Below are 18,299 nucleotides of genomic sequence, written 5' to 3'. Positions count from 1 at the left end.
CTCATGCCTATGTAAACTTGTTTCAGTGGGATTGAAATTGATAGATATGAGTTGCTTTACTGCTCTTTGGCTGTACTCTACAAACCAGGGGTCTGGGAAAGGAATTAGTAAGGGAGGTGTAGATGCCATATTAGGCTCTCTTCACATTTTTATTTTGAGTTATATTTTAACTCGAAAAGTCCATTTGCATAAGACATCATGTAGTGAAGAACAAACCTGCCATCTTGAACCAGCTAATTCCTAAATTATATGTTTCGATTTGCAATCTGACCAACAAATATGTATTGGAAAAAGAAGAGATGTTGTGAATTTCCGGTTAAGAATATCAATAATTATGAAACCATAGAATGAGCTTATATGACTCTCTGATTACCTCCAGTATCTTTCCATACTTCCCACTGTGCAATATGTATATTATATAATTCTATATAAACTGTATTGAAAGTGGTAATCATACCAATAAAATGCCCAACTTGGGACCAATCGAGTTTTTTAAGCACCTAAATAATAATGGAGTGACTTGAAGCCCATGGGCCCCAATGCAAAAGCTCCAATGAGGCCCCAAATATTGCAAATCTTTAACAGTATTGGTCTTTTCATATAGACCAAAGAGACTTTTTGAGCCCCTTAGGCTCCAGGGACTGGGTGCGTTTGCAATACCTGCACCTATTGTAGTTACGCCCCTGCAATATAAGCAACTATACATACTAGTTACCAGTTTGTGGTTGCCCATGGCAATGATTAAAAGGCTTGTAGGTGAAAATATTTGTAACATGCGCTTTTTATTAATTATAATCTGAAATTATTATTGCTGCCCAATGCTCTGCTATTGAGTATATTCATGGCACTGAATGCACCTGTTCGTCAGCAGGTGGATTTTCTTTGCAATATTAATAGATGAAAAGTGCAGACAGAAATTCAGCCAATAAGTTTAGGACACATCCAGGACAGAGAGCGAGGCCGGGTGTGTCAGCTGCATATCTGAACTAGACAAACAATAGAAACCTAAAGAAATGGAAAGGTGTGATGGGGGCAGTTCTTTGCTGGAGCTGGTCACTGGGTTGGGCCAGCTGACTCCAAGGATCAGGACATCCTGGTTCTAAAGCTGACGATGATTTCTGCCTCCTCGGAGTATAAATAGGTCTTCATCTCAGAGCTACAGCACTCATCATCCAGGTGTACTCCTCACACTGACAAAGGGCAGACCGACAGGTGAGTGACTGCATGAAGCCTATACAGGTAACCTACTGGAGAATGCAAGAATGGCTGTATTCTGTTCTGCACTTTTTGTTACATTCCCTATTATCGGATGTGTTTAACACGGCATGATATGATATCTGCAGGGCAAAAATTAGTCATAGTATATTAGCAACTAATTGGCCACCTTAGCATGGTGTAGTCACAGCCACAAAGAGGATCCGAGTTTACATAATGCTAAAAGATGCATTATATATTGTATTTGTTCTGGTATAAAATAAAATAACATCATTCAATAGTTAAATACACTCCAAAAAATATGCATGTGTAATATAATGCAAAGAGCATGTTACATTAATGCTTTTGACTTCTATTTATAAGAAACTGACAGTTAAAGGGGTGGTCTGAAACAAATTCATTTGTATTCTAAATGCCTATCTATTTACTGCCATAATCTAATTTATTTTCTAATATACTTTAATTAAAAAGTCCCTCACTGATCCGATTTATTATGTATTTTTTTTGCTACTTCCTTTTTCATGATGTTTTGTTTGAGAATACCAGTGCATAAGTGTCATCAGGGAGCAGAGGCTGCGGTCACTGCCATAACCTCTGCCCCCTTCCTGGAATGAAATGTCATCAGGGGCCGATCTAGTCCCTGCTCTACTGAGCAAGCGTCAGTTGGCAATTCTGATATATGCTCAATAGCTTCCAGTCACTGTGTGATGTGCACAATGACAGTGCACTCTCTTGCTCTGTTAGATCAAAAGTAATAAGCTGGCAACAGAGCGCAATGAAAGTGCACTCTCTCGCTGGCTCAGATCAGAAATAATGATCCAGCAACAGAGCACACTGTCAGTATGTGTTGTACGAGGATTACCCAGTGTGCAGAGACCAGGGTCGCCAGCACAAGTGACGTCATTTGCAGGGGCGGCACTGGTCTCTGCAAGCTGGGTATTCGTCTTACAACACGTACTGACAGTGCGCTCTGTTGCCAGATTGTTATTTCTGCTCTGAACCAGCAAGAGATTGCACTGTCATTGTTACATCACACAGTAGCAGGAATCTAGTGAGCATACATCAGAATTGACAACTGATACATGCTCAGTAGAGTAGGGACTAGTCCAGCCCCTGAAAATGAACGTCATTGATGACGTTTCGTTTCAGGGAGGGGAAGGAGGCTGCGGCAGTGACCAAACGAAGCGTCATCAAAAAGGAAGTAGTAAAAACAAAAAAATAAAGCAGTTAGATAGTGTAGCTAGGGAAGGATAGTGACTTTTTAATTAAAGTAAGTTAGAAAATAGATTAGATTATGGCATTAAATAAATAGGCATTTAGAATGAAAGTTAATTTGTGTTTCGGACTATCCCTTTAAGGTCATTGCAAGCCAATACTTTAATTCAATATAATGTATCATACCAGCTACATTTATATGGATACATAAACCAAAACAATCCTTTAAGATAACGTTGGTTGAGCATAATCTAGCAGTCGGGGGTTATGAAGCTCTGGTTAAGAGCAGAAGGAATAAAAAATGGGTAGCTATCTATAGCATCCTAGAAAAAAAGCAGAACAGAACCAATCTTAAAAAGTGTATACACTCAGATTTCTCACTAAAATTTAATAAAAATAAAGGAACCACTCTAGATTTATTGCAAGTTAAAAAGATTTTGTCTATGTGCACATGGAGTCTTTTTACTGAGTTTTTGAAGCAAAAACTGAGTGGAAACTCCAAGTATCTATCTATCTATCTAATCATCTCCTGCAAAAGTCCAGACTTCTAACAATCATGACTCTTTTCAAATAGCAGCTACACATTTTGTGATCAAGGCCATCTTATCACGAACGAGGAAATGTACGATTAGTAAAAGATTGGCATGATAATGTCTATTGACAATTCTGCACATTGTTTGCTCAACTGTATAGTGATGTTTGCTCGGTGACATTACGTGGCCAAATACAGGTTTTGTGCACGAAGTAATAGAATTTCTCTTGCAGACACCATGAAGCGCAACCTGTTTGTTTGTTGCCTCCTTCTCCTCTGTTCAGTGCTGGGAGAGGCAGCTACAAGAAAGTCAAAGAAGCAGCCAGCAGCTGATGCCAACAGCACAGCCAAACCCGATCCTGAGCCTGCAGATTCTCCTGTCACTCAGCCCAAAACCCTTGCAAGAGGCAAGTATCTGTTATAGGGTCAAAATTGTTAAAGGGAACCTGTAGAAGTATTTTACTAATCAATCTAGTGGTAGAATAAGAATAAAAAAATACATGTTTTGCAGTAATCTGAAGTGCCATCACTGAGAATATGAGCTTTGAAACCACATGCAAATTATCCTGGAAGTGCATTGGGGCAGGTCAATGAACTACAAGTACAGCCCCAATGCACTTCCATGGTAATTTGCATGTGGTTTCAAAGTTAATTTTCTCAGTGATGGCACATCAGATTACTCAAACTGATTTGACTAGTATATTCATCCTGATGGGTTCCTTTTAAGGCCACATTAACACGTTCAGTATTTGGTCAGTATTTTACATCAGTATTTGTAAGCCAAAACCAGGAGTGGAACAATCAGAGGAAAAGTATAATAGAAACAATTCACCATTTCTGTATTTATCACCCACTCCTGGTTTTGGATTACAATTCCTGATGTAAAATACTGAATGTGTGAACGTGGCCTAAGAGTGAGATCAGATGGTGCAGTTGGCCATGTTGCTGAAACTCCACCCATGGTGGCCAATAGCCACAGGATTTTAGGCCATGAAGCCAGGTGCACCATCTGATCTCATTATTTCATAATTATCATTATCAGCCTATTTCAGTGTCCGGCTTACATGACAATTTATATATCTCTTATCTACAGGCTGGGGTGAGAGTATTGAATGGGCTCAGACATATGAAGAGGCTTTGGCCAAGTCTAGGGAAGCGTAAGTATGAGATATAAAAGCAAAAGAACTAAACAATTTTATAGTATAATATTTTATTCACTTAAATATTTCATATAGTGATTTTATCACATGGCAGCTATTTTTTTATTTTATATATATTTTACTTTCTTTGCATTGATATTATTTGTTTATGCTTTCTAAGCAGTCACTTTCTTAATTTACTTCTCTTTGCAGAGGGAAACCTCTCATGGTGATCCATCACTTAGAAGACTGTCCCTTCAGCCAAGGTAATGTCAAAATAATTGATAAAGATATATTTGATAAAATTGAACTTGATCTATCCAATGGCCATCCTCACCTTTCAGGTTTTAGATAAATATCCTCATTTGATTTATATTGTCTATCCATTGTATATTCTGTATTTAGTAATTTTCCTTTCACTTATTGTTCAGATTTTTTTTTATTTTTATTTTTATAGTACAGTAAAGTGAAAAAAATATTTTGCTAACTGGAAGCTAAAAAAACTGCTGTTGACAGATCTTGGTAGCTTTTGTCTTTTACGAGGATCCACTCTATGTAACTAATTACAATGCCCATGATTATCATTAGAACTTGCTGTTTACTAAAATTCCCTCTGCCCTTATTGGGTATATAGAAAAAGGAGTTTTCCTTTCTAAGATAGCCTGTAACCCTTTCCCGACTGTGCGATTTTTATTTCTTATTTTTTTTTTTTTGTGATTTTGTTTTTTCTCATTTTTTAAAAAAAGCTATGGCCCGCTTTAATTTTTTTCCATCAACATAGCTGGGTGAGGGCTTATTTTTTTTGCCGGATGAGTTGTAGTTTTGAATATTACCATTAATTTTACCATTGAATGTACTGGAAAAAAGGGAAAAAAAATTCCAAGTGCAGTGAAATTGCAATAAATAAATAAATAAAATAAATAAATAAATAAGTGGCTTGGCGCCATAATTCTGCAGGTCGGTACAATTACACTGATACCAAACTTGTATAGATTTTTTATTTAAGTGGTGAAATTTTTTTGGAAAATTTGTAAATAAAAAAATGTCATCATGTTTTTTTTATTTTTACATCAATGGAGCTGTGTGAGGACTTGATTTTTGCATGGCAAACTGATGTTTTTAATAATAAAATTTTGGGATAGATACAACTTTTTGATTGCTTCTTATTGTGACAGGAGAAGAAATAAATCTGCTCTTCTGCTGACTGAGTGCGGAGGACTGAGGCTGGAGAAAATCATCCTTTGTGCTCAGTCAAGGAGAAGATTTATTCTCCTGTCACGCACTTCTCCAGCAGTCTGGTATTTGTGCTTAAGATGCTGGTCTTCTGACAGTTGAGACACAGGTCTTGAGAGCTGTGTTTCTTCAAACTGCAGTCTGTCCTGACACATGACTAGGACAGGATGCCGTATGAATTACGGGGGTCATTTTATTACATTCTTGGAGAACTGCTTTTACACAATTTATTATACTAAATCGACAAAAACTTGAAAAATCTTTGTGATGAAACATTAATAAGATAGATTTTATATGCAAAAACCATGATATGCCCTATTTGTAAAGTACGTACTAACAATTTCATTCGTATTTAAAGGGGTTCGCCCACCATAACAACATATCATCTATCCACAGCAGGGGTGGGCAATTAATTTTACCAATAGGCTTGGATGAATTATGCTTAATATTCATATTGACATGTTAATTACTTTGTATTAATTTTAATTGTATCACTTAATATTGAGCAGAATTAAGTATCCGGACATCCCCCTACATAGCATATGAGCTCCCACACAGCCCTCCTACATAACTTATGAGCTCCCATATACCCTTCTGTATACAGTATGAGCCCGCACTTGGCCTCTTATATACACTATGAACCCCACATAGCCTCCTATATATAGTATGAGCCCTCGCATAGCCTCCTATATATAGTATGAGCCCTCGCATAGCCTCCTATATATGGCACGAGCCCCCACATAGCCTCCTATATACGGCATGAGCTCCCACATAGCCTCCCATATACGGCTTGAGCCCCCACATTGACTCCTATATACAGTATGAGCCTCCACAGAGACTACTATATACAGCATGAGCCCCCACATAGCCTCTGTATATACAGCGAGTCCCCCTATATACAGCATGAGCCTCCACAGATACTCCTATATACAGCATGAGCCCCCACAGAAACTCCTATATACAGCATGAGCCCCCACATAGCCTCTGTATATACAGTGAGTCCCCCCTATATGCAGCATGAGCCCCACAGAGACTCCTATATACAGCATGAGCCCCCACATGGCCTCTGTATATACAGTGAGTCCCCCCTATATACAGTGTGAGCCCCACACAGCCCTCTATATACATAAACTTCCCATATACATGAAAAAAACTCCACATACTCACGTCACTCCCGTTCCCCCAGCGCTCTGCCTCTGCTCCTGTCTTCGGTACACTGACCCTCCGCTGTACACGGCTGACGCAATGAAATTACATCATTGTGTCACCTGTCTCACACACTGATTGGTGGAAGAAGGGGACCAGCAGCCCCTCCTCCACCAATGTATATACTGAGGATGCAGATAGCGGTGACTGAGATGGTGGCGGCTGGGCGAGGGAGGCCACTGTGTCAGTCCTTTGGCTGTCTCGGTCTGTGGGCCGGACTAGAACAGCCAGATGATGTGGCCTGTGGACCACACTTTGCCTAGATCTGATCCACAGAAAACGAGATAAGTGTCTGATTGTTGGGGTTCGACTTACTGATCCCAAGTAATGGGCTCTAGAGTCCCCTACTTCAATGTAGAGATGGCAATTAGCCAAATTCTGTTTCCTGCAGCCCCACAAAGAATGGAGAGTTAGTGTACATGCATGGCCACTACTCGACTCTTACAGGACGTTTCAGAGCCCCGCTTTTGGGAACTGTAGTGGTCCCGGCAGTCATAGCCCAGTGAGCAGCAAGTTATCATCTATCCTACAGCATGTACATATTAAATGTCTACTCACTTTTCTTATAAAAATACTAAATATATATATTTTTTCATTTTAGAAAGACACTTACAATTTTTCTCTCCTACATGTAGAATTAAAGAAAGCTTTTGCTCTTGATGCGATGGCACAGAAATTGGCTCGGGATGATTTTATTATGTTAAATGTTGTGGTGAGTTTATGGTTATTCCTCTAGAATATATCATAACACTTTAAGAAGAGTGTCATATAGTAACTGGTACACGAAAAATGCTAACCGATAAGCTAGAACGGCCCCAGTGTTAAACATTTTATAATTGTGCGCTGTATGAGACATCACTTAGTCATGTATAGTCTTACATCACCTCCATATCACAGAGGTTTGATTAAAGGGGTTTTCCGGATTCAGCATAAATTTCTACAGTCACTCTATATGATTGTAGCATGTTGAATCTGGATACTGTTCACACGGTCAGGATTCCTCTTTATTTTCAGCTAGAGTTCCAGATTCCCCTCTATTTTCAGCTTTTGCTGTCACGTGCCGACTAGCTTTTCATCCGCTTCTATTGAACATTGGAGAAGATGAGAAGCTAGTCAACGCATGACTACAGGAATGCAAATTAAAAACTTGTCACGTCACCTTCTGCTCAAGCTGGAAATAGAAGGGAATCATGAATGTATGCACATTGCACACTGTCATGATTCGAAATTTGTAGTCACATTGCGTGGCTGCAGAAATTTTTATCAAGCCTCGTAAAATCCCTTAAAGGGAATCTGTCACCAGATTTTTTCAAACCCATCTGAGAACAGGATGATGTAGGGGCAAAGATCCTGCAATGTGTCACTTACTAGGCTTATTGCTGTAGTTTTGATAAAATCACTGTTTTATCTGCCGCAGATCTAGCAGTTCTGTGAATGCTGAGCCCTGGCAGTTTACTGCTTAAGCATGTTGTACAGAGAAAGCTGCCAATCATTGTTGGAGGCGGGGTTATATAGAGCTCATGAATATGGAGGAGTTCATGGCAGCAGGTTTACTAGTCCTCTAGTGATAATCTCCTGCTGATAAATAAGTGATTTTATCAAAACTACAGCAAGCAGCCCAAAAGGTGACCCAAAAGCCCAAAAGGTCTTTGCCTGCTTTCAAACTAGGGGTCAAATACCTGGTGACAGATTCCCTTTAAGGCTGCAGATCCGAGTGACATAACTACACTTGCAAGACACAGACTCCGTATGATTTAGAGAAACCTCTAAATCCTCCTTGAACTACAAGGAGTCTTGTTTCCAAAGAGAGACCGTCGTTTTTATTTAAATTGCATAAATCAATAGTACACATGAAAATAAGCAACTTTGTAATATGTAATCTGCTTCTTTCTGGTCCCTGAATGATCTTTCAATCTCAATTCAAGGGTAAAAGTTGTAAAATGTGTCTTCAGTGAATACAGACTTTCCCAATACTCAGATAGATGGCAGTTGGTACTTATAAAGTTCTATGCAGAACTGTCTTTACAGGAGAACTTGTAGCAGAATATCTGTGTCTGCCTAGAATTCCTCCCCAATCCTCCTCCATAGAATTTTAAAAGCACCAACTATCTGTCCTCTATCTCAGCAATGGAAAAATATGTCTTAAGTGAATACAGATTTTACCCATGAATTAAGAGTAAAAGATCAGTCTAGATGGGGAAAGTAGTCGATTTTTTTGCTGGAAAGCTATATTACAAAGTTTCTTGTTTTCATGTGTACTATCGATTTATGAACTAAAAAATAAAACAACAGTTACTCTTTAAGGAAATGATAGACACTAAAACTTGGCCTTATTTATTGAGGCCTATAAAAACATGACCATGAGACACAATGTAGTAAGTAACACTTTCACTGTCAGGACAATTTTTCTCACATTTGACAACATTAAAACCTATATTTTTTGATAGGCACATTTTGATAATACCACAATGCTTTACAGTCATGGGTGCTTTATGCAATTTGCATCAAAATGTAATATAAAAAAGCACAAAAATGAATGCTTTTGGCTACTAGTCTGACCAATAAGGAGCCCTCCTAAAAATTAAAATTCAGTCTGTGTAAAGTTTATATATGTCTATATGTACATAGCTATACAAATTCCCCATCAATAGTAAGAACAAAATGTACATGATCCAGATACTAGTAGACATGCAAGCACTGGTGGATACAGACATTAAAGGGCCCCTGATGAAGTCTAACATATGGGCCCTTTGCAGTCCAATAGCCAATCATAATCCACCTGTTTTGAGGGTCAAAATGGGCCTTTTTATTTCTTGGGCTGCACAGATGGCACCAATGATATGTCCGCCTCTGCATGCAAGACACAAAGACAACTAATGTCCCGATCAGATGCAGCGAGTGATAAAATGTGCAATTGCTAATCCTCCCACCAATCACCAGAATGGGGCACATTTTTCGCTAGTGTGCATTCTCTACCATCTACCTATTCATTCCCTATGGGACTGCTGGAGAAAGCCGATAGCAGCGCTTCGACAGTCCCATAGAGAATGACTAGAGTGGCAGTCGAGCAGGCGCACTGACATTATATGTGGGATAAGAGTGACCTTTTCTGGTGATCAGTGTGGTCTGATCCCTGCTGATCTACAATTTATCACCTATCCAGAGGGAAGGGGATAACTTATTCCTAGTGATGAGCGAGTATGTTCGATTAACCCTTTCGGCGGGTATGCTCGGGCGAACACCGAGTATTTTCAGCTGCTCGGTGCTATGTTTGAGTCACTCCCGTGTGCATGATTTGCGACTGTTTGACAGCTTTAATACATGTGAGGAATGCAAAAGAAACAAGCATTCCTCACAAGTATTAAAGCTGTGAAACAGTCGCAAATCATGCACACAGGAGCGATTCAAACATATCATTGAGTACACTGAACAGGGCCGACTCCAGGATTTTGTGGGCCTTGGGCGAAAGAGTCTTAGCGGGCCCCTTTAACACATACCACGATTCATGATGCACAGATACCGCAGAGAAATTATATATATATATATACACTGTACATACATACATACATACATACATACATACACACACACAGTACAGACCAAAAGTTTGGACACACCTTCTCATTTAAAGATTTTTCTGTATTTTCATGACTTTGAAAATTGTACATTCACACTGAAGGCATCAATACTATGAATTAACACATGTGGAATTATATACTTAACAAAAAAGTGTGAAACAACTGAAAATATGTCTTATATGCTAGGTTCTTCAAAGTAGCCACTTTTTGCTTTGATGACTGCTTTGCACACTCTTGCCATTCTCTTGATGAGGCGGGGTGCCCGACGGCGAGTGGGCCCCCCCCACCAGCTCAGGGCCCCGGCACTTGCCCGGGTGCTGACGCCGGCCCTGATGCTGAAGATACTCGGTACTCGTCCGAGCATACTCACCAAAAGGGTTAACCGAACATACTCGCTCATCACTACTTATTCCATATGGACAACCCCTTTAAGTAAATCAGATGTGACGTCTACAGTCCTATAATATGTTCATGTAGATCTTTGTCTTCACAGCACCCAGTGGCTGATGAGAACCAGTCTCCAGATGGACTCTATGTACCCAGAGTCCTGTTTGTGGGTGAGTTGTACCAAGCAATTAATAGTTTTGAAGCATCACTAATACTTTGGTTTTAGTCTCTAGTTTATGCTTTTTTTTCCAAGTGGGTTTATGCATTAGAAATGCACTAGGTGACAATAAAAGTTTCCAAGCCATTCAGTGTCTTGACTAATGCATTATCTATTCTATAATAGATCCATCAATGACTGTCAGGACAGATCTTGCAGGGAGATACTCAAACAGACTATATGCCTATGAAGCTGGTGATATTCCAGAGTGTAAGTATTGTGCAAAGTGGTTTGTGTATGTACGGTAGTATTTAAAGGGAACCTGTCACGTCTCCAAATGCTATTAACTAGTAGAGATAAGGCTAAGCTGCAGGTATATAGTGTTAAAATGCCTTCCAGCTGCCTTACTAAAAGTGCGGTTACTGGGAGAAAATTAACTTTATTCCTCCTGGGAGGAAGTGCGTTTCAATTAGAGGCATGCACGGAGTGGATACAATCATTGCTCACAGCATTGTGATTGGTGGCAGTCAGCACGCTGCGGCACTTTGATCGCTCACTCTGCAGCACATCTATGCAGAGCGAGCTGTCAATCAAAGTGCTGGGGCGTGCTCACAGACGTCAATTACTGTGTACTGAGTGGGGACTGTAGCCGCTCTGTGCATGCCCCTATGAGTGAAAGCCGGCGGCTCCTGGGAGGAATAAAGTTTATTTTCTTCCAATAGCCGCACTCTCAGCATTGAAACATCATTGGATTAATCTTATATCTGCTGCTTATTAGCATTTGGAGACATAACCGCTTCCTTTAAATGGTAGTCATCTAGATGAATAACTCTACCAGATAAACTACTTTTTAAGGGCTCTCCTCCATGAATTCTTAATGCCCTTGTCTGTTTATCAGTTTTTTGACAGTAACAAGTCTGTTATGTTGTAGTAATTATCTGTATGCTTCTTCTTTAACCAACAGTGATCACAAACATGAAGAAAGCTAAAAATATCCTGAAGACCGAATTATAGGTGTGTGATCATCGTGGAAAATCTGCAGAGCAGCAACAACGGCCATGATGTACTGAGCACCCCAACACCAAGACACTATAGTAGCCCCATCAAAAAAAAAAAGTCCTTATGACAACGATTCACAGTGGCAAATATTTCCAGCTTCCTTGCTATACTGTGCTATAGTATAAGAAGTCTTTCCTACCTCTTGTATAGACTTCGGCTTTTATTTGCTACATCTCATTTTCACACATCCCTCTCTACCTATGCAATTTGGTGAAATTACACATTTTTCCTTATGTATGAACTCCACTAAAATAACCTCTTGTACCAGACATTTTCAAGCAAACATAGAAAATGGCCTTTTATCAACATTGGTATTCCTAGAAAACAATATATACATTAGCACTGAGTTGGTAACAGAGGAGACGACATCTGTATGAAATGTTACAGTTAATGTTACTAATATTTTACCGCTTCACTGACTTTAATATGCTCACTGTGGTCTTTGCTCTTCTCTTTTCACATATTGTTTTGCCGATTTATGATCCTCAAATTCTATAAAATCCGCAGAACATGGTATTAAGTGCTGGGAAACTAGAAATTCTCAATTATTCCTCTTTGCCAGAATTCTGTTCAAGTCAACAGGTCACCTCTGTAACTTTTTACATTTTATACAAAATATTTACTATGTAATGTAATAAATAAACATGTTTTATCCCAACAATTGTGTTCACTTTTAACTTTTTTTTTTCTTTTTAAATTTCTATGTTTGGTGCATATAGGGATAATCAGGGGCAAATGCTCAGAGTATATTCACATGTGGCAGATTTGTTACAGACACTGCCTCATTTATCTAAATTAGTCTTGCAGGAATCCATGCACATGGCAGTAAAAAAACAGTTCTCATATAGGTGAGGATCACACTTAGGCCACGTTCACACGTTCAGTATATGGTCAGTTTTTTACATCAGTATTTGTAAGCCAAAACCAGGAGTGGGTGATAAATACAGAAGTGGTGACGTGTTTCTATTATACTTTTCCTCTGATTGTTCCACTCCTGGTTTTGGCTTACAAATACTGATGTAAAATACTGACCAGATACTGAACGTGTGAACGTGGCCTTATAAAGTGCTTTTACTCAGCACTATGTGGGAGTTTCTGTCGAGATCCCCGAAAAACAGAATTCCAATGAAAACCCCAACAGAGCCCAATGGAGTCACTGTAGACACTCTGTGGTCTCCATTCTGGCAGTAATCGCCTTTTTCAATCATGTACAAAATTGTATGAGAACACAATTTTGTGCCTGTTTGAAAAAGACAAATAATGCCAGGACGGGGGCCACACAGTGCCCACCATGACTTTGTCGGCTTTGTTGAAGTGAATGGCTGCATTGAGATTTCTGTCGGAATCTTGTGTTTTGAGGATTCCAATGGGAACCCCCATGTAGCAGCTGGCCTAGAGCACAGTATAAGTGTGAACCTAGACTTACAGTATTTACTACATATCTATAACATGTGAATATAGTCTGGCTATTTCCACACGAAGCGTTTTTTTATGCCTTTTTTTTTTTTCAGGTGGATTAGAAGCTGCATTTTATATTACCAGCAAAAGCTATGAAATTTCAGAATTCACAAACATTCACAGATTTTATTTTTCCTGAATTTGAGCGCTGCAACGTGTTTGAAAATCTGCAGCACGGCAACGTTTTTTTTTACCCAATGAAACTGATGCAAAAATACAGAAAAAATGCAACTTAACATCTGTGCTGTGGTTTTGGTGAATGTAATCCAGCTGAAAAACGCAGCCATTTACTGTGTATTATATACAACATTTTTACTGCCACGACGGACGGGCTTAGCTGCAGAAAAAGAAAAAAATACTGCAAAAATGCCACATGTGAACATATCCTAAATCTTGTTTTCTTAGCACATCCTGTATGATATAGATTACACACATACAAGAAAAAAAAATATTATCAAGTATCAGATATTTTTAGAATATGTTAATGGCAGAAGTGTAGCTACAGGTGGTGCAAAATTAGCGATTTTCCCTGAGCCTTGGTCCCGGAGTGGCCCAGAGGCTACCCAACCACATAAGAAGAAATCAGTATAGCTGGGGCTACAAAGCCAATGATTGCTCCTGCCGCTGCTACATCACAACGTAGTGCAAGTGAATGGGTTCACATTGCAACCTGCAAAGTACTGCAACAAACAAGTCCCAAAAAACTTAACTGGTTCTGACTTTTTGCAGCTCGCTTGACTAGGTACCCAGCGGGTCACAATGTGACCTCATTCACCTTCATTACACTGTGGTGTAAGAACAGCATAGAGCAATCTATGGACACAGGACCGGTGTTGTGGCCAAATTCGTCATGAAGTCTCAGCCACATAAACACCTTAGGATATTTGGGGGGCCTTTTATCTGATTTTTGGATTGCGACACAGACACTTCTAGTGGATGGACTATAGCAGAAAATGTGACAATTTTTGGTACATCTAGTTTCAGACCTATTTGTGGGTTACTTGAAAAGGCAAAAAATTTAGGCAGTATGCCAACAGGTGGTGTAAAGTTAGTCAAAAATGTTAGTAACTGCAAAATCTGGCCTACTTTTAGATTGTCTAGTCTAAGGGTCTAAAATGCTACCCCAATGTTTCCAGCATAGTCAGTATACTTTTATAAGTGATGAGGTTGATTTCCATTCTTTCCCCCCTTAGGGTATTTTCACACATTTTTAACAGATGGGTTTGGAGAATGTCCATTCCGAAACCCACCTCTTAAGGCGCTCAAAAGAATAAGCATATTAATTTCAATGTACAAACGACTTGCTGTCCATAAGTTTTGCCTTTTGTGCATCTTTAAAATGCTTCAAATCTATATCTAAAAGACGCAAAGCGTTAAAAAGAAATGAGAGGGGGCCATTCTTCAGGCATCTTCTGCTCTGAACCTGCTCTATATCAATGGGAAGGCTCAAAAGATGCCCCAGAGTCTTTTTTAAGGTTTTTGTTAGCAATTTTACCTTAAAAAAAAAAACACCTCGCGGTTTCTTTGTTGTTGAATGGAGTTAAAAAAGAAAAAACTGTCCAGAAAGTGCTAAAAAAAAGAGGTAGCCTTTATAAATGTCAAAAATATGCTCAGGAATGGGTAAAAAACCCTCTAAAAATACCAGAGAAGAAGAGTTTCCTGAAGCATCTTCCCTTTGAAAAACAGGCTTTTTGGCCACCTGAAAAAAACATTGTGTGAACATACCCTTAGGGAACAACTGATGTCATATTGCAACTGTGACAGATTGTGATTTGCAGGCGATTACTATGATTTGTCACCATGAAGCTATATCCTTAAACAGAATAGTATTATTGGCTTCCTAAAAATGTGAATTGTTAGCACAAAATAATATTAAAAAAACAATAGAGGCTTAGGATTTCAATATTGACCGAAGTGTACTTATTATAAATTAATATCACAAAGACTGCTGAATGAGACACTGTTTGCCGCCCCTCTGGCTAATCGGTAAACCTTTTCCCTTAGCCCAAATTTCTCTGATGTGAAATGGATTTTCTAAACAAAGTCAACCTATATCTTATATTGCCATTTCATTTTTAGGTCAAAAAGTTATTTGCAGATGATTATTTTTATCCATTTTTGCATAAAGCTAAAAAAACCATGCATAGATGTAGATTTGAAAGACTAAAAAGACTACCTGTAGCTGCCACTAGAGGGCACACAATGCATATTGTGGTATGCTGTTTTGTTAGTATTGACTGACTATACACTTGTACTGTTTGGCTCAATATGACCCGACCTATTAAAGTCTGTTAATTTTGACACTTAGCTACTCTAAGGTATTATTTGAATACCAGTTGCATTATTTAACTGTATGTGAACATAGTTGGTCAAAAACAAGTGAAACATAAAAATCAAAACTTCAGTTTTATAAAGAAAATAAAGCAAATGGTTACTTTTGTGTGCTTGTGTAGATAGCTATTAGTTGATCTAGTGTATCAACTGCCCCTTTGGTTGAATTCTAATCTAATATAATCTGTGGCTTTTTCATCTTGACTACTTACTGCATTGTCATGGTGCAACGGGCTCATCAGGATGACCTGTTTGTTTTTGGGAATGTAAGAAACCACTGTCGTATCTCCAGTAAAGTAAGACTTTGAACATCTCATTTGTTTACCAACGATACCCTGCGGCAGTTCAGGATTGCTTTTTCTTACAGTGCCCCTCATTGTACGTTTTCGTTTTAGCAGCTGCCCTAGTTGGTGCGATGTAAAAAAGTTGTCACATTTTGTCCTCTTCGTCCATACGTTGAATCTGAAACGACTTGCAATTCCGGATTCTTTTCAGGTTTTTCTTAAGGATTTTTTCTGTATATACCTGAGCGTTTAGAGCTTATGAACTGCTACTGTCACAGAGTGTCCATATCTTGATGCCGCACTTTGCTGGCTTACTCGGTCTATATTGTTTGAACGGCACCTACCTCAGAATGACACAAGTTGTTCATCCTCAGTGACATTTTCATCAGTATTGTATAATTCTGAAAGAATTTCTATCCATTTATCCCAAACGTCTATAATAGAGGCTGGTTATTAGAGAATTATCTGATATTAGCAGAGGACAATTTTCCTGCCTGGGCAGAAGGCTGCATGTTATAAATGACATTTTTGTTTTTAGACTGAATTGCTTGCATCGGACTAGTTGTCTGGGTATCGCGCCTCATCAGATTCAACTTCAGAATCAGAATTCTCGTAATCACTTTTCCCGCCATTTATTTGGTCCTCATCTTCGGACACTTTCTCCAGTTGGATATCTTCTTCATAATTTGAGGCGTTTGGCAAGCTTTTACAATTCAGCTTCACTCAATGGATGTATTCACCACATTTTTATCCAACTTTCTAAATAATGGACACTATATGAATAAAAAACAATAATAAAATATCAGAAAACACTAACCAGTGTAGCAACAGTAAGAGCTTATACACTACAATGAAACAGATCTGCACAGACCGTAACCCAAAGGCTGGGTGCCCACGTAGCGTTTTTCAAGCGTTTATGCTGCGGAATTTCCGCAGCATAAACGCTTGTGAAACGCTAGGTAATCCGCACCCCATGGTCCCCAAGGGGATTCCGCATGTTCTATGCACATGCTGCGGATTTTTCCGCAGCGTTTATGCTGCGTACAAAAATCCGCAGCATGTCATTTAATTTTGCGGAAGCGCAGCGGAACTCCCGCCATTGACTTGCATTGAAACCGCGACTGTACATTTGTACAAGCGGCTTCTATGCGTCTCTATGTGCGGATGGTACCCAGTTCTGGAGGAGAGGAGACTCTCATCCAGACCTGGGTACCATTGTACCTGTAAAAAAAGAATAAAATAACAAATAAAGTTTATACTCACCTTTCCGAAGGCTTTTCTCTGAATGCCGGCATCGCTTCAGGACCTGCGGTGACGTCACAGTCATGTGACTGCAGGCCCTTCATGTGACTGCAGGCCCTCTGTCTCGCGATATGCCGGCAGCCGGGAACCAGACAGGAACGAGCGCTGCAGCCACGCCGGGGCCTCGGGGGTGAGTACAGCTTTATTTGTTTTCATTTTTACGGTTCACACTATATAAATTCATGCCGTTTGCATGGATTTATATAGTGTGACCTAGTTGTCAAGCACTTTCCAAGTGATGCTGTCGCCTGGAAAGCGCTTGTCAATCTGCATGCGGAAACGCATGTGAATCTGCATGTGAATCCGCATGTATTCTGCAGGAAAAACGCATGTACAATCTGCATGCGTTTTTTCTGCCAGGGAGATGCAGAAATGCTGCAGAAATTTTCTGCTTCATTTCTGCATCGTGGGCACATAGCCAAAGCCCATCCATCTACAGTAGCTTGCAAATGTATCGAGCGCACGGACCTGCAGGAACTGGAGAGATTGATAAACAATAGTAGATGCAATATATGATCCACAATGATATAAATCGTTTATGTGACTGTATAAAACACTAATCAGTACATATGTAACAAATACTTAATACAGAAAGTAAAAAAAAACAAAAAACAAAAAAAACGCTCATAATAACACCTATCCATAAACAAACTTGCCTACCCACGATTTACAGATCCTCATAATAAATAATCTGTAATGTCACAAACTTTTTTTTCGGGTCAAATAGACTCGAACAGTACAGCAGGGTTAAGGAAAGCAATGCATAAACAGCTTTAGCTCCTGTGCTCCATCCAGTGGCAACTGCAGGTTAGCCAGCACGGTTACCTTTTAAAGGCATACAAGTCAAACTCTGGTCCGCGAGCCAAATCTGGCCCACAGGATGATTATATTTTGCCTGCGACGCCAGCACCAAACCCCCCCTCCATCCACCCAGCATCGGACTTGCAACTGTAATCAGCATCCTGGATGCCAATATAGTTGAAAACAATGATGGAAGAAAGATAGTCAGCTGACACTCCCTTCTCCATCATTCTTCTTCTGCGTCTGATGTCTCCGCGACACGGGCGCGATGATGTCGCTATTTTGCGCCAGCTGTGTCGAGCAGTGAGCAGTTTCATTGCACTCACTGCCGAAACCGGAGGACCAGGGGAACAAGGAGAGGTTTTTTTTTTTCATGTGGGGCCCCTTTTACCGTATGGAGGA

The 18,299-nt window shown here is 39.6% G+C and overlaps 1 protein-coding gene across 2 annotated transcripts; it reads left to right on the top strand.

Annotated features, from left to right (window-relative positions):
- Positions 1-1,055: 1,055 nt before the first annotated feature.
- On the top strand, positions 1,056-12,382 carry LOC141161634 (anterior gradient protein 2-like). 2 transcript variants are annotated; one of them, XM_073646730.1, is made up of 8 exons: positions 1,056-1,212; positions 3,196-3,369; positions 4,056-4,119; positions 4,315-4,367; positions 7,176-7,252; positions 10,612-10,675; positions 10,849-10,932; positions 11,627-12,382. In XM_073646730.1, the coding sequence occupies exons 2-8, from the start codon at positions 3,201-3,203 to the stop codon at positions 11,674-11,676; spliced, it is 561 nt and encodes a 186-aa protein (XP_073502831.1). In that variant the 5' UTR covers positions 1,056-1,212; positions 3,196-3,200; the 3' UTR covers positions 11,677-12,382. The 2 variants fall into 2 exon arrangements, with proteins under 2 accessions (XP_073502831.1, XP_073502832.1); XM_073646731.1 differs by having other exon boundaries at positions 1,078-1,239.
- Positions 12,383-18,299: the final 5,917 nt, after the last annotated feature.

Source organism: Phyllobates terribilis, unplaced genomic scaffold, assembly GCF_046119375.1.
Source record: "Phyllobates terribilis strain yellow unplaced genomic scaffold, ASM4611937v1 Scaffold_9__5_contigs__length_417890890, whole genome shotgun sequence".
NCBI classification, from domain to species: Eukaryota; Metazoa; Chordata; class Amphibia; order Anura; family Dendrobatidae; genus Phyllobates; species Phyllobates terribilis.
This window is presented reverse-complemented; position numbering and strand designations above follow the sequence as displayed.

Bases quoted from the DNA above. Each gene is read 5' to 3' on its own strand.
- LOC141161634 (XM_073646730.1), top strand. From the start codon at position 3,201: ATGAAGCGCAACCTGTTTGTTTGTTGCCTCCTTCTCCTCTGTTCAGTG. The intron at 4,120-4,314 runs GTAAGTATGAGA...TTCTCTTTGCAG, and splicing joins TTGGCCAAGTCTAGGGAAGC to AGGGAAACCTCTCATGGTGA. The intron at 10,676-10,848 runs GTGAGTTGTACC...ATTCTATAATAG, and splicing joins ACCCAGAGTCCTGTTTGTGG to ATCCATCAATGACTGTCAGG.